The sequence below is a fragment of the Mizuhopecten yessoensis genome, unplaced genomic scaffold, assembly GCF_002113885.1.
Source record: "Mizuhopecten yessoensis strain PY_sf001 unplaced genomic scaffold, ASM211388v2 scaffold4631, whole genome shotgun sequence".
Classification (NCBI taxonomy): Eukaryota; Metazoa; Mollusca; class Bivalvia; order Pectinida; family Pectinidae; genus Mizuhopecten; species Mizuhopecten yessoensis.
In genome coordinates, this window is record NW_018405643.1 from 592,444 (window position 1) to 608,774 (window position 16,331).

The 16,331-nt window shown below is 37.6% G+C and overlaps 1 protein-coding gene across 2 annotated transcripts in view; it reads left to right on the forward strand.

Annotated features, from left to right (window-relative positions):
• Positions 1-12,490, forward strand: part of LOC110449523 (rho guanine nucleotide exchange factor 17-like) — a 67,342-nt gene extending 54,852 nt beyond the window's left edge. The window contains exons 12-23 of one of the 2 annotated variants that reach the window (XR_002462857.1): positions 1,188-1,303; positions 2,949-3,040; positions 3,752-3,825; positions 4,205-4,410; positions 4,755-5,044; positions 5,306-5,429; positions 5,981-6,067; positions 6,189-6,256; positions 6,861-7,009; positions 8,175-8,349; positions 9,292-9,524; positions 9,580-9,784. Coding sequence is in view for 1 of the 2 variants with exons in the window: in XM_021496444.1 (XP_021352119.1) it covers positions 1,188-1,303; positions 2,949-3,040; positions 3,752-3,825; positions 4,205-4,410; positions 4,755-5,044; positions 5,306-5,429; positions 5,981-6,067; positions 6,189-6,256; positions 6,861-7,009; positions 8,175-8,349; positions 9,292-9,465; positions 10,273-10,574 (1,857 nt within the window). In the remaining variant the exon portion in view is untranslated. Of the gene's footprint in view, positions 1-1,187; positions 1,304-2,948; positions 3,041-3,751; positions 3,826-4,204; positions 4,411-4,754; positions 5,045-5,305; positions 5,430-5,980; positions 6,068-6,188; positions 6,257-6,860; positions 7,010-8,174; positions 8,350-9,291; positions 9,525-9,579; positions 9,785-10,272 lie in introns of those variants that run through there. The other variant, XM_021496444.1, reaches the window with a different exon arrangement.
• The last annotated feature ends 3,841 nt before the right edge of the window (positions 12,491-16,331 follow it).

Consider the following 16,331-nt stretch of genomic DNA (forward strand, 5'->3'; position numbering starts at 1 on the left):
ACAACCTATAGTAACATGCTATACAATTATCCACATTCTGTACGTATACAACCTATAGTAACATGCTATACAATTATCCACATTCTGTATGTATACAACCTATAGTAACATGCTATACAATTATCCACATTCTGTACGTATAACAACCTATAGTAACATGCTATACAATTACCCACATTCTGTACGTATACAACCTATAGTAACATGCTATACAATTATCAGCATGTGCTATATGTACACATGTAGACTGCTTTTGCATATCTAGGTTGAATCAATCGCGGTAGTACTGAAATATTCCATGATAAACAAATGAACTTCGACCAGAATTGGTTGACCTAGTAGGCAGAACTCAAAATACACAGTTTTGTGAGATTTTTTGTCCAATCAGATATCATGTTGTTTTTTCACCTGTGAGCTAAATACATGACATGTCCTAAAATTTATTTGTAAATCAACATTGATTTGTATCGATACACTGCAAACTAGTAATAGTAAAAGTCAGCCTTCTATAGTTACTTTAAAGGCACTTCTGACCCCTTGATTGGCATGGGCCAAACTTTGTCAAACTTTGTAGTATCTAAGATGTTGATATTGTTGTAAACTTGTTCCTCAAAAGCATACAGCTCTACATTGTCCATTGCTATGAGGCCACCTTTAATAAGAGACCGCTTAACGTTAAGCATACCTGCTAAATGACCCGCATCTCACCTATCACCCACGACCAACTTATGACCCGCGCGGGTCATACAAATCTCCCGCATTCCGTCAACATGACCCCGAATCACCCGCCTCTGCGCTCGTATTAGTATCTCCCTATTTCTGGAAATGTTCCATTCGTGTGTCTCGGAGGTTTAGAACTTGGGTATGGGTAAAGTCCGTACACAATTCGAAATGTTTTCACAATGGCAGTCTCTCTTAACTTAAGAGACCACTTTTAATGTTCCCTTTTACAGTTAAAGACACCAATTGTGTTAAGAGATCACGTTTTGGGCTCTCCGAGGTTGGTTCCTTAATATTGGTGTGTAATGAAGATTATAACAATCTAGTTAATTCATGGTTTGTTTGAACTAGCTCACCAAGACCATTTATGATGCTGTACTTAAGTTGATTTTTGGACAGCATGTTATATTAAAGCGGTATTTAAAGATGTAGTATTTCAAGGTGTACATATATATGATATGTTTCAGAGTCTGGATGATGTCGTGAAGGAGATGCTGGCATCTTTAAATAAACAACTTTCTGAAGTTAGCATACGAAGTCCATCCTTAGAGTCAAATAAAATGGAAATTCTAGTCACAACACAGTAAGTGTGTATATAAATAATGTGTGGGTCAAAGAAGTAATATAGATGGTAAAATCCCATCTAACACTGGATCCTAATGGAGGTATGTCCGTAGGATACGAATTACTTAAAATATTATATGGGGNATCAGCGTTCCTTGTCCGCGATGCTCTCAGCTTAATTGCTGCCTTCGGCTGTCTTTAGCCGAGGGGACTATTGGTTTTATATAATAGCTTTATTTTCAATTATAGTATATCAATTCTATCTTCTTGTAATATGATGTATATGTACATGTAACTGTTCTGTTTCACTGTGTCTTGAAAAAGGAGCGGATCGCTCCGAAAATTTGACAACCTAAACTTGTCCACACTGTTGGAATTACTTCTTTGCCCCATATATATAATGTGTGATTTATTTGATCCTTGAATAGCACCTACCAATATCTAGACCAGGTTAAATTATACCTGTATTTATAGGGACTTACCATCCAAAAGTCTGGACATCAAGATGAATCTTTTCCTTTCACTTGCTGAGTTATTTGCATACACCTAGATAGGATTGTTTTAAGTGGCCACTAACTATGGTGGTTTTAGTGGTCAAACGTATCTCTGGTCTGATCTACAAGGAGACCCGTGGAGTACTCAAGGTTTTCCTTGAGAACGTCTTCAGGGATATGCCGTCGCTTACACCGAGCACGCCAAGAGGAAGACCGTCACAGCCATGGAGGTTGTGTACACTGTGAAACAACCTTTTCATATTTGAAGTGTTTTAGGTTTCATTGTACATGTAACATGCACTTTTATTTAAAACATCAATAAAATTCTTTTCAGTCTTTTAAAGAATACTGGTTAATGACATAACATGTCTGAACCGAACTGAGTAAATTATATTGTGATTGTTTTTAAATGTTTCATAAACAGTGTGATTGTTCTCTTAGCGTGTGTAATAAGTCAGTTTGGCTGGACTGATATATAGTATAATATATGGTGGTTTTAGTGGCCGCCAAGGTTGTCACACAATGTCTCCATAATTCCCCGATAGAAAGGCTGTCACTGAAGGAATTTGTTGAAGTATTTTAAGTTTTTAATAGCTGATTTATAAGGCCCTTTGACAGCAAGACAGACCATACCCAATTCCAATCATTAAATGTTTTGAGAGAAAGAAATAAGAAACTGAAACTCATTTTTGTACGCCCGTAAGTATTATGGTATGGGGTTGCCCGTCTGGCATAAAGTTTTGTTTGTCCGGCAATCTCCTACATTTTTCGACCGATCTCTTTGAAACTTGGTATACATTATAATCATGTTATGAAGTTGTGTCTCCCTTAAAAGAATTCTGATTTGACAATTTTTGCAAAAGTTCTTGTCCTTTGTTCATTTCAGTATTTGATTTTTTGTCCAGAGATTTTCTCCTACATTTCTTATAGCATGTCAGCTAACCCCTCTTAGAATGATGCAGATCACATTTCAATGTAAGAAAGTATATAACACTATATGGCATTTTACGGGCGTATATTTTGTTCCGCCCGGCGGTACTCTTGTTCTTGATAATGTCATTATTCTTTGGTAAGCTCTTTTATATATTCTATTTAGGTTCATTTGTATGTTTTGATTTAGTTTTATGATTGACTGTCATGTAGCTCAACACATCTTTTCTTTGTCCCTAGGGAAGGGGTCTATCCCCTGGAGATCTGCTTCAGTTCCGCTGAGAAGCGAGCCATCTGGGAGTCAACGTTACTGGATGCCAAACAGAAATTATGTAGGTTCAAAGCAGAATTATTGCCAAGTCAGAAAAGTGAATACAGAATGCATTTTAAAATTTGTCATAATTGAAGTATTTTAGGGTTTCTATGTTTTTCAAAGTCAATTTTTGATGCAGAGTAATTATCTTTTCTTTATGCTTTTTAAGCCGAGTTCACTGTTTTCAAGTATCCTTTGTATTACAATTTTTTCTGTAAAACTGTCTTCCACTAAACCCTTGGCATATATGTCCCATACTATGTTCTTATCTATAACTCTATACGTGTGTTTTACCTATAACAATGATGGCCCCGGTGGCCAAGTGGTTAAGGCGTCTGACAATCTGCTACCACTAACCCTCCACCACTGGGTCGCGGGTTCGAGGCCTACGTGGGGCAGTTGCCAGGTACTGACTGTAGTTCGGTGCTTTTCTCCGGGAAATCCGGCTTTCCTCCACCACCAAAACCTGGCACGTCCTTAAATGACCATAGCTGATAAAAGGACATAAACCACAAACAAACCGAACCAAACCTTACAATGAAAATACATCTGATTCTCTGACACCGCCAACCAGGTCAAGAGACCCCTGCAGGTATATACACCTGGCGAGTCTAGGCCCTACTGAGGAAGGCCACAGTAGTGGTCAAAATATTTAGGTATGTAGTGTTGTGTTTCAATCAAAAGTTATATAGAAAAAAACTATCAGAAATATGTTTTACCTGTTTTGCAGCGCTGCTATCGGACAAGAGAGCACCAGAGTTTCAGCAGCCTTTACAGATTACGAAGACGAGAGCTGGCATGCAGGTAAAACTCTCAGATGTGTTCAGTTGCTCTTTGATAAGATTTTGCCTTAAATGTTGAAAAAACCCACATGTGCATTAATAGCATCGTTTGATAGCCTTAAAAGAAATGGGGAATTTATGCAATGACTAGTTTCTGACTATATGGCATGTTTCTAGTGATTTTCAACACTTTAATTCTGATGTGGTTTTAGGTGCAGCTCGAAATGATTACAGAGATGTTCTTCTGGGACTCCATCTTGTTTAAAAACTTTGAATAAAAATATACAAAAAGACCAATGCAAATATGTGCTGAATTAACCATATGTAGAAGATGTGGTCGACAGTTTCCCTGTACAGCAAAAGCGTACATAAGATATAATCTGATTGTATTTTGTTTGCAGTTTTCCTGTGCGGCCCCCATTGATGGCCTCAACAACAGTGGTTACCGTGACGTGTGGGTGTGTAACAGCGACGGATACGTGGGTCACATGTGTCTACTGAGCCTCCAACCTGAACCAATCGTCACCCTGAACACACCTGTGCCTGGCTGCAATGCCCGTATCCTGTGTATATGTGCAGTTCCTGCTTACAGTGGTCCATTTAGAAGGTTTGTTTACGAAAGAGAAAGGGAAGAGAGTATTATATACATAAAAAAATTTTTTTTGTATTTGTGTTAAGCAAGGGTTAATGTCTCAATACCATGATCTCTACATTGGCTTAGACTTAGGTTGATTGCCATTATTTTAAAATAGATTAGCTTTGAGTCGCTTTGAGTCTTTTATGACTTTTTGTTATTTTTTATGAACACTCAATTTTTTTTTTACAATCTGTGGCAAAATTAATATTGGTGTAAACTTGTTATCTCTGCAGTGTTATTATTGGCATACAATTTGTGGTCTCTACAATTATGTAAACATTGCTGTAAGGTTTAATTTCGTGATTGTTTTGCAGGAAGAGTAGCTCTAAGAAAAACCTCCACAAACACTCGGTACCATCAGTGGCAGAGGACAGTCCTGAGATCAATATCGAGGAGGTGGACGATGTGTCGGAGCCCGAGGAGGACGCAACCTCTGCTGGATACCAAACAGATTCAGAGTCGAGTGAGGAAGAAGAGGAGGAGGAGTTGGAAGAGGAAGTAGAAGGAGAGAAAGAGATGGAGGGAGAGGAGGCACAACAGGAGAAAGACGAAGGCAGCAGTGAGACTGTGTTTGATAACAAACCCAAGGATCTGTACTTAGGAGGTAGGGACATTCACCTACTGTAAAAGTCAAAAGTCTCATGGTGAAATCTGATTGGTAAAAATATACAGGCTAAGAATATTTTGGATAAAAATATCTAAATCTAAATTTGAATTCAGTAACCAGAAGGACGATTAAAATTCAGGAATCAATATATTTCATAAAGAAGAGAAGACATTTTTTTCAAGATTAACGTTAAAGATTTTGTTGTAAAGCTATAGATTTCTGGGAGTGTCACTTAATTTCTCACTTGTGCTAACACAGATTCCTCGGAGGGTAAGGCAAGTCCTGTGTCCCAGCTGATCAATCTTGACCCCTTCACCATGACCGGTAACTGGCTTCAGGACGCTCACAAGAGTACAATGTGGCTGGGCACGGAGGATGGCTGGTAGGTTAATGTAGCAAGTGACCTCGATGTTCTGGGATTTCTACAAGTTCTCAAAAGCTGATTCATCCCTGAAGACACATTTGAACTCTTCCAATCAAAATGTTGGAACAGTCCATTTTGAAATTTCAGGGGTCAATGAGTTAATGCAAGGTGTTAAAATTTTTTTATTTTTTTCATTTTTCTAAGATTCTTGTTCGTTAATGAATAAAAAGCTTTTAGATTTGGAATTATCATTGGTTTGACCTTGATAGTTTATGTTAATCGTGAAAAGTCCTGTCAAATAAAGATCTTCAAAAGCTATCAGGCCCCAGGAACATGAAACAATTTTAAGTTCAAAAACTGTTTAGTTTTTTCCTAGCCAATCACAAATAGCGTTATGAAAAGTGACGTCATAAGTGATTGGCTATGCAAAAGCTTCAGTCTAAGATTATTTCATGATCCGAGGGCCGATGTATAACTATAATTTATAAAAGTATAACCAGAAACAATGATTAATGTGTGTTAACATGGCTAGGTATATCTTGTTTAACTTTCCTGTTTTCTCTTTGCAGTATACATATATTCCAATGCACAGACAATATTAAAACCACAAAGAATAAACTCAAGATTCACCACGGGTCCCCAGTCTATTGTATAGTGTAAGTACAAACACGCTTGTTTGCATTACTTCAAGTATGTGAAGAGCTTTCAATAAGTTTTGAAAATTTGATGATTTTTGTGTATGATTGGCATTTAAATATGTTTTAATTTGAATTACAGATATTTAGACAACAAGGTGTTTGTTTCCTTGGCCAATGGGGACCTGATCGTGTACAAGAGAGACTCGGGTATGTAACAACATCTTCTTCTGCTATGCACTTGCCCCTACTCAGATGACATAGATTTACAGGTTCACTGAAGACATCTTTTAACAGCTGTTTGATATATTATTTTAAACTGTCATGTAAATGTGAAGTGAACCTTCCGGGTCATTACATGAATAGTCAGCTTGGTTTCATAGTTTTAAGCCTGCTTTATCAATGTTGAAATGTTGAATGTTTAATAACTGAAATTACAACATTACATTAAGAGGACTTCATGTCAGTTCACATGATATAAACAGATATGAGTACATGTAAGGAAATTATCTTTTAGGGTAAATGCTATATGAAACATCGTGCCATTAAGTGGAATCAACTTTAATGCATATTAAACATCATGACATTAACAGGAGTCAACTATAATTGATATTGAACATCATGACATAAAGTGTAATCAACTGTACTGAAATATTGGTCAAAACATCAATTTAACTCTCTGCCAGCTGCAAACAGTAATTTCTGTTTTACAAACACTTTCCTCAGCCTGATATCGTGGGCACCTCCCGCCTCATACTAAATTCCTTATTATAAACTTACTCCCTTACCACAATCACATGCTGGCTATTTTTAGATGGGATCTGGGACACAGAAAACCCATACACACGTACCGTTGGCAGTGTCATCTCTCCTATCAGTCGCATGTTAGCTGTGGCAGGCAAGCTCTGGTGCGGCTGTCAAAACGTCATGAACGTCATTAACCCTCTCACTCTCCGGATAGAGGTAAGTTGAGCGACTCACTTTATCAAAACATTTTAATATACACATTTTTCTAATGTATAGATCTCAAGGAAAGCATGTCTCCATGTAAAAGTTAAGTAGCATATATATATACCCTTAGGTCACCATGTCACAGTAAGGTAGCATGCATCCTTAAGTCTCCATGTCACAGTAAGGTAGCATACACCCTTAAGTCTCCATGTCATTGTAAGGTGGCATACCTCCATAAGTCTCCATGTCATTGAAAGGTGGCATACAGTCTTAAGTCTCCATGTCACAGTAGGGTAGGGTAGCATGCATCCTTAAGTCTCCATGTCACAGTAAGGTAGCATGCATCCTTAAGTCTCCATGTCATTGTAAGGTGGCATGCATCCTTAAGTCTCCATGTCATAGTAAGGTAGCATGCATCCATAAGTCTCCATGTCATTGTAAGGTGGCATACAGTCTTAAGTCTCCATGTCATTGTAAGGTAGCATGCATCCTTAAGTCTCCATGTCACAGTAAGGTAGCATCGCCGTGTCACAGTAAGGTAGCATACACCCTTAAGTCTCCATGTCACAGTAGGGTAGCATACAACCTTAAGTCTCCATGTCACAGTAAGGTAGCATGCATCATTAAGTCTCCATGTCATTGTAAGGTGGCATACCTCCATAAGTCTCCATGTCATTGTAAGGTGGCATGCCTCCATAAGTCTCTATGTCATTGTAAGGTGGCATACACTCTTAAGTCTCCATGTCACAGTAAGGTAGCATACACCCTTAAGTCTCCATGTCATTGTAAGGTGGCATACAGTCTTAAGTCCCCATGTCACAGTAAGGTAGCATGCATCATTAAGTCCCCATGTCATTGTAAGGTGGCATTCCTCGATAAGTCTCCATGTCATTGTAAGGTGGCATACCTCCATAAGTCTCTGTGTCATTGTAAGGTGGCATACCTACTTAGGTCACCATGTCACAGTAAGGTAGCATACACCCTTAAGTCTCCATGTCACAGTAGGGTAGCATACCTCCTTAAGTCTCCATGTCATTGTAAGGTGGCATACAGTCTTAAGTCTCCATGTCATAGTAAGGTGGCATGCTTCCTATTATATGATAGACATATATGTTTGCCGTCCAGATCACTAGGAATATTTTTCCAGCTCAAAGACAATATGTTTGTGTTGTTACAGACGACGTTCCAGGTGACGACAGATTCTAGTCGGTGTATCCAATGCCTGGTGTGTGCGGGGCAGGGCGTGTGGCTCGCCTCACAGCACAGTTCAAAGATCTCCCTCTATCATGCCACATCATTCGAGCCACTGCTTGAGGTCAACATAGCTCACTCTGTGGCTCAGAAACTTCAATGTAAGTAGGAGACAGCCACTGACTTCCCCCTCCCCTCCTAATAAATAATCCCCCCCCCCCCCCCCCCCCCCCCCCCCCCCCCCCCCCCCCCCCTCATCCAATCAGCAACTCATCCCTAGCCTTTGAACCAATATACTTTATACCAGAAAACCTTCAACCTGTCAAACTTTTGCCCTAGGCTGGTAGAATTCATATTCTAATTCACCCATTAATTTTGGCCTTCAGATTTGATTTATTTTAGTTAATTTTGTTATTTCTAATATTCTTTTTTAATGATAAATTTGCACTCATTACAGAGGGCGTAAATGGCAAAAGCTAAGCTGAGGCAAAAATGTCCCTGTATGCAGTACTTCCTCCCTTACCAATTAAAAACTCCTCTTTCTTCAGGCATCACATTAAATTCCAATAAAGAACTCTGCCCACTCTAAGTGAACTTTTTTCCCAATTGAGACAATTGACTCCATATATTCTTGCACACCAAACATTTACATTGAAGTCACAAAGAAAACACTATTGGCTTTAAACCACTTACTTTTTATTTAAAAGTGAATGCATGTTATGTATACAAAGTTGTGATATGACTGAAAGATCGTTGTTATAGCCTACAAACAAACCTAATTTTGTAATACGTTTGCAGGTAAATGTCATAATATAGACATATCTCTGAACCAAAACAAACAGTTCAATTATCCTGTTGAGCAAGTGCACACTTTACACAGTAATAAAAAATATTAGCCCTTTTATCACTGTAGACCATAATGGACTCATCCAGGTAATAGCATGGTAGAGTCTACTGAAGTTACATAGGGGTGAAAGGGTTAGGGATAATTTTAGATTTGTTATTATAAACAGATGGTCACTGACAAAGGCAGGTTTGAAATCGATAAGGTTTTGGAACTTTTTCTGCAGGAGATATAACTGCTATGCTTATGTAACTTGTAGCGGCTGATGACATCATTCGACAACACAAGGCGGCTTGCCTGCGGATCACAGCTCTGCTGGTGTGTAAGGACTTGTTGTGGGTGGGCACCAGTGCAGGGGTCATCCTCACCATACCCATGCCACGCATCACTTCCACCTCCACGCGGGGCTCCATATCAACCCCTTCAGTTACAGGTAAGTAGTCCCACATCACGTCCATACAGGTGCCTCCATATCAACCCCTTCAGTTACAGGTAAGTAGCCCTGCATTATATCCCTATGGGACTACATCTCCATCTTCAGCTACAGGTAAGTAGTCCCACATCACGTCCATACAGGTGCCTCCATCTCAACACCATCAGAAACAGGCAAGGATTCTTGCTTCTCCTACCCTTCACAGGTGTGTCTTCCATTTTTGCCGGGAAAGATCAGCTTGTCACCCCTTAGGGGAAGATAGCCTCGTGCCAAGTAGCACATGTTCAATTGTGACGTCATTAAAATGTGTCACCGGTAATTGTGACGTCATCAAAAGTGAATGACGATATTCATATCCCACATGTGTTTTTTGTGGAGTTGTGACTGAAATAATAGGATGGGAGAAAAAAAATCATCCCCTACCTTGAGGGTTTAACAGAAATCTCCGACCCTCAGGTTGATTGTTTTGGTTGTTGAACCCTCGGCAGAGCGACGGGTTAGACAACCAAAAAAACATCACCCCTCGGGTTTGAGATTTCTCTGTCACACCCCCAAGGTAGGGGAAGATTCTATTAGTCTTATACAATGTATATGCACACCATCATTCATACTAGATTTCTTTTCTTGCAGTCCTAACATCCGATAATAGGGGCATTAATACAACCAGGATATTGTCTTAATTCCAACAGACGGAATAAAGCATTATAAACAGCAAGTAGTAGGGGGTAATGCAGGAGTATTTTTTTAGCCTTTAGACAACAATCACTGTAGAATTTGATCCTGACATAAATGCCTTCTCTTTTCAAGGTCTGGTGTTTGGTCACACGGGACATGTAAGGTTTCTGACATGTGTAGAACTAACTGCTCCATCATCTCCAACAACGCCCAAACCCCGAACTGAAGATGAGGAAACCGAGGACAAACCAGACAATCTTGCAATTCACGACATTCACCGACGATCTTCAATGGCGGCCACAACAGCCACCATGGCAACAAGGATGTTGGTCATAAGTGGTGGCGACGGATATGAAGATTTCCGCAATAATTCAACCAACGAGGTTGCAGGGCGGGACGATAGCACCAATCACCTGTTGCTATGGCAGGTGTGATATTGGAGAGGTCTGTTTGGTTGAATATCACATTGACATTATAGCCAAAGATAATTATTTATACAGTTTCTTGTGTTAAACATGAGAAACTATTATTGTAAATTGTTTTGTATGTAGACTGACGACGTGTGGAGGTCGTCGCGTTACCTGTGCGAACGAGGACTGTCAAAGCGGTGACAGAGCTATTCGTACTTCTGTTCTTACATTCTGTCTTTCCTAGATACAATCATACAGTAGACTGAAGCATCTGTATTTGTGATATTGAGATTCTCAACAAAATCTGACTTGTTACAATTATTTGTTGTGAAGCTGCGACATTTCTGGAGAAAAAATGTCTCAAGAACTCTACAATCAATGATTTTCTTCCAATGTAACGAAGAGGGCTGTGAAATACAAACAATTTAGTACTGGACTGGAGCAGTGTGATGATACACATCAAACCCTCAACTGCTCACAAACAATACTCTCAAAACTTCGAACGTTGTGATGGATTCTGTTTTGTTTGTCAAATTAAGCGACATTCTTGAAGCTGCAAGCTACATTTGAAGCTTCTTGGCAACATGTAATAATGTGCAAATTAATGAGAGGTGCTTATTCAGGGATGAATTTTCGCTTATTTCAAAATGGTGCTATTGACAAAAGAAACGGTAATATTTTTGCATTTAGTGAACTTGTTATTTGAGTTTTAATATATGATTGTTTGTAAGGCGATTTGCCAGAAAGTCATGCAATTGAGAAGGTGCTAGAATTATACACTATGCATTACATATAAATTTAGATCTACCCATACATCATTTCAAATTCTGATTACAAATTTGTCATACGGTAGTACAATTTCGTTACCTCATAATTGTATTCTTCTTAGCTGTAGAACTGATTTAGTACTGACAACGATTTCTTATGAATGTTCAAGAATGGAATAAAATTTTCAGGATCATTAACTCATTCGCCCCTGACGTTTCATAATGAACTATTCCAACCTTTGAACTGGAAGAGTTCAAATGTGTCTTCAGGGGTGAATGAGTTAACAGTGGTTCTAGACTACTTGCAAAATTTATTTCAACTTTTAAAAGAATTTATGTGATGTTAGAATGGAACGGAACAAATTTGGTATGATACCCATTGAGACTATCCTTCAACAGCGATTCAACCTAAAGACAAAATCGTCATTAGTTATTAGACACGATAGTGGCTATTGTTAAATTGACCGCTGTTTCTGGATGTTTCATACAAATAATTGTAGTGGACCAAGGCAGGACTAGTGTAGGACAGAAAGGTGGGTATTTATGTATTAAACAAACGTGGGCTTTTTTCCTTTTACCAGCGTAAGTGGTACGGAACCTAGTTTGTTTTTCCTGTTAATTCTTATTCACAATGCATTTATTTTAAATCACCCTCACATTTTACTAACTTCTTTTAGTAAGTTACAGTGGTACTCGTTAAATCTTGTACTATTCATAATTCAAGCACAGTATTACAGATTCTGAAGTTTTTTTTGCTTGGGTTATCTCCCTTTGATTATATATATATATATAAAAAAAAAAAAAGTAAAAAGCTCAGAAATTGACAGTCCCATGTTCCGTTAATAAAAACTGATGTAAAACAACAATGGCCCCAATTGATGATCTTGCAAAGTTGATTGTTTTGTTGGGGAATAACAATAATTTCTTTAACACATTTAGCATCTTTTCAAACATCCTCGATATCCAGGGGTTATATACGCTCACTTACGCTCTCTACACCCCTGGATTGTGTCATAATAAAATTGAAGGCACGAAGATAGCCGTTTGATTGGTCTCAGGAAAAAGATACTGACCAATCACCAGGCTGATACCTGTGCTTTGAAGATTACAAAGGAGAGACGCCCGACTTCAAAGCCTGTCAATTTTTACCGATATGTAACCGCGAGTGCGCACACTGAGCCTTCGATGTTGCTATGACATATTCCAGAGGTGCAGAGAGTGAAAGTGAGCGTAACGCCTGGATATCGAGGATGCTTTTCAAATAATGTCTCTATGTGAATTCATTTTTATATCTCTGATAGATATCATGTACTTATACTTTCTTAGGTTATCAGCAGATGCCGATCAATGGTTATTTTCAGTAATTTAAAAAAGATTTTAATCTAGTGACAATTTTTTTTATTGAAGTGTCGGCAATTGCTATTATAAAAGCTTATAAAAATCCCAGTTACATGTTTGGACAAATTTGGTATTAAAATCTGAAAAAAAATGTCTTGTACTGTATAACAGTTTAACATTGAATGTCACATTATACACACTGCTGAAGTTATTTTGTGATAGAAGACTAGAAAGTATAATGGTGTAACCTCATTCTACTGAAAAAATAACCAGCATTATATATATATATGGGATTGCTATTTGACAGAGAATTCCTGAGAAATTTCTTGATTTTATTACATTCTGAAAGCACAAATCTTGCATTTTTGTTAGCACAAGATTCACGCAGCATCTACCACTGCCGACTGTGGTTTGGTTTTATTATTACAAGGCTTTACGTATACTGATCTGATGTCCTATTATTTTATATCATTATTATAGATTTTTTTATTTTTTGTTGTATATTTTGTACATAAAGTCATTCTGAATGTGATCAAAATGTTATTCATCCTGTATAATATGGATATATATAACTGATGTACATAGACAAGTATGTATAACAGAATTATATTACCGATTTATTTATAAGTTGTATATAGATGGGATGTACCCTTTTTCAACTTTAAGCAATACAATTATTATATAGCTGATGACATGGTTAACCCTGTATAGTGCTTGTTTTATGAGCTATTTAAGTTTAACATGCTTTTCTAGTCTAGCTTTGTACATATCTGTATATATATTTGTGTTCCAATTTAGGCACAAAAAGGAAATGACAATTGTTTTCTGTATTTATGCAAGTGTGGCTGTAGTCTATTAACCCTAGAGGTGACAATGACTTAACGTAGCTACGATGATATGTGTTCAGAGTGATTGACCGACACCTACACACCAGATGCTGACGAGATCTGATTGGATGATTTCAAATCACGCTCGGAGATCTGATTGGATGATTTCAAATCACGCTCGGAGATCTGATTGGACGATTTCAAGTCACGTTCGGAGTGTGGCAATAAAATGATGTTTCTGTACTGTGTAGAACAATTGTATGAATATGTTTGTGTGTCCCTTAGTTAACAATACAACAGGCAGTTTACAGGTTATTTCTATCCTCATACGAGACATTTCGCATCGTCAGGGGGGTTAAGGTTTTAATCAAAAAAAATTTAGAAACCATTTTCACATGGTGGGTTGTTCAAATTTCCCTGCGTCCATTGTCCATTTGTATTCTGTCTTCTGAACTAGAGGGATCTTTCTCAAATTTCAGGGGTAGGTTCCCCATGATCCTTAGTTGTGAACTTTAAATATAGGGACTGATTGGGAAACCAAGATGGCTGACGGGAAGCCATCACCTAATGTTCAGACATAAAGTTTGTGAGCACTTTTTCTTAAAGAACTGAGAGGATCTTTTCAAATTTCTTGTGAAGGTTCAAGGCGTTGGAAATTTTGCTTATTGAATTTTGGTTTCACCGGAAACCAAAAGAAGGCAGAAAGGTGGCCATTTTGAATTTTGATAGGAAGTTTGTTATCACTATTTCTCTGGAAGTAATTGCTGGAATTTGCTCAAATGTCAGTTGTAGTGTCCTCCCGGTCATTGTTGTGCACGTTCTATTTTGTGATTGAATGGGAAACCAAAATGATCGCAAGACAGTTGAAATTTGTTATGGCTCTTTCTCAAGAAAACAGATTTTTTCTCAAATTTCATATGTAGATTTCCGTTTGACAAGTAATTGGTTCCTTTGCTAGTTTTACATACGTCTTTCCAAAGTTCATTTTGCATGATCAGAAGAAAGTTAAGGTTGCCAGGAAATATTATTTTTTTCTTTTTCTGTATTTTACTAATCACTGTTTAGTAAATAGGTCAAGTGACGGTCTAACATTGTAAGGACACTGTCAAACATAGCTGTATAAAGTTTAGGGGTGACTATTGTGTGTATTTTTCACTATTGCAATACTATTACTATTGGAGAAAACACTATTGCGATAGTTCGATTATTGTGGTATACTATTACAATAGTATTGCTATAGTATTGGATACTTCAGTTACCCAAGTTCCTTCTGTCAAATCTCTGTTGGGTTGTTGGTATAAGTTAATATTTTGTCTTAAATATGCAAGTTAGTCGCCATGCTGCCATGCTAGCGTGTTTATCAAAAGTTCCCACAACACTTGAGTATACAGTATACTGTAACATATATGCAATTAAAACGCACACTTGACTGAGACAAATATCGGAATATGACTACCGCACTTGACTCCTTGTGTTAGTGCAGTCGAGTGCGTCTTAATGACAACGACTGAATTATCAGTACTCGTAATCGCATGGTGTGATATTGAAAACCGTAAGTGTTAGTAGTTTTGAAACTATCGATTGTTTAGCATACTATCGACAATTGTTATAGAGTTTATGAAGTTGGCCTCGTTAATCAAACCGAGAGGTGTTCAATCGCAATCTATCGATAGTACGATATATCGTTACACCACTAATAAAGTTTAAATCAAAAGTTACAACAGGATGCATTTACTGTTGACAAAACTATCAACCCAACAGATAAAGGCGGTTATCCATTTCACCCCTATGTAACTTCAGTAAACTCTACCATGCATTGATCTGGATGAGTCCATTTTGGTCCACAGTGGTGAAAGGGTTAAAATATTTAACTTTCATTGAACCAATGGAGGCAAAGATCTCTCTGGGATCACTTAGATCATTTATATATAAACCGGAGTTATAATTTAAAACTGTAAGTTCAACAAAATACTTACACTTTATAATGGTGGGTGTTTATTGTAGGCAAATCATAGTTATTACCTAGGCACTTAGTTTATGAGGGGGGGAGGGGGGCGGGAGGGGGGACATAACTGCTCTGGTACCTTGGCTCTTTACCTTATCTGATGAATGATGATGCTTCTGTATACTATAGACAAACTTAAATCTGTTCTTAACATTACAAGACCTCCAGTTCCAACTATATATTTTATGTCAGAATATTGTATAGGTCTGTGCCTTTTATTAACTCCTTAAATAACTTTGACGTCAGCAGATCAAAAAGATCTCTTGACTTAAAAATATTTGAAATGTAAGTCAATTTTGGTTATCTGAATATATCGCTTATTCCCCAATATTTGCCATCCTATTTATGCTGCCATGCACAGCACCAGAAGTATCAACTTATTGTAGAAAGGAAAAGTGGATGGTTTTTGTTTTGTGAAATATTTTTGGTATTGACACCACGGTACAAAAAGACTTAAATATTTGGCATTTAAATGTCTTGTTTTTGGGTTCTCTGATGTAAGACTTAAAAGATGTAAAGCTGTATAAAATTCTATTCACTTTAATGATAGGATTATACACACAATTTATTTTCACAAAGAATGATAAGTAAGGATCGCCGTACCAGTGCCCAAAACTGTAAATATGCAGGAGAATTTGACTTTTACAGCAAAGCTATATATTAACTCGTTCACCCCTGAAGACACATTTGAACCCTTCCAATTCAAAGGTTAGAATAGTTCATTATGAAGTTTTCAGGGGTGATTGAGTTAGATAAAACATTTCTGAAAAGAAAACCATATCTTGCTGGAATTTTAATGACAAATGATATAGATTCAACAAATATAACAACAACAGCTTCAAAA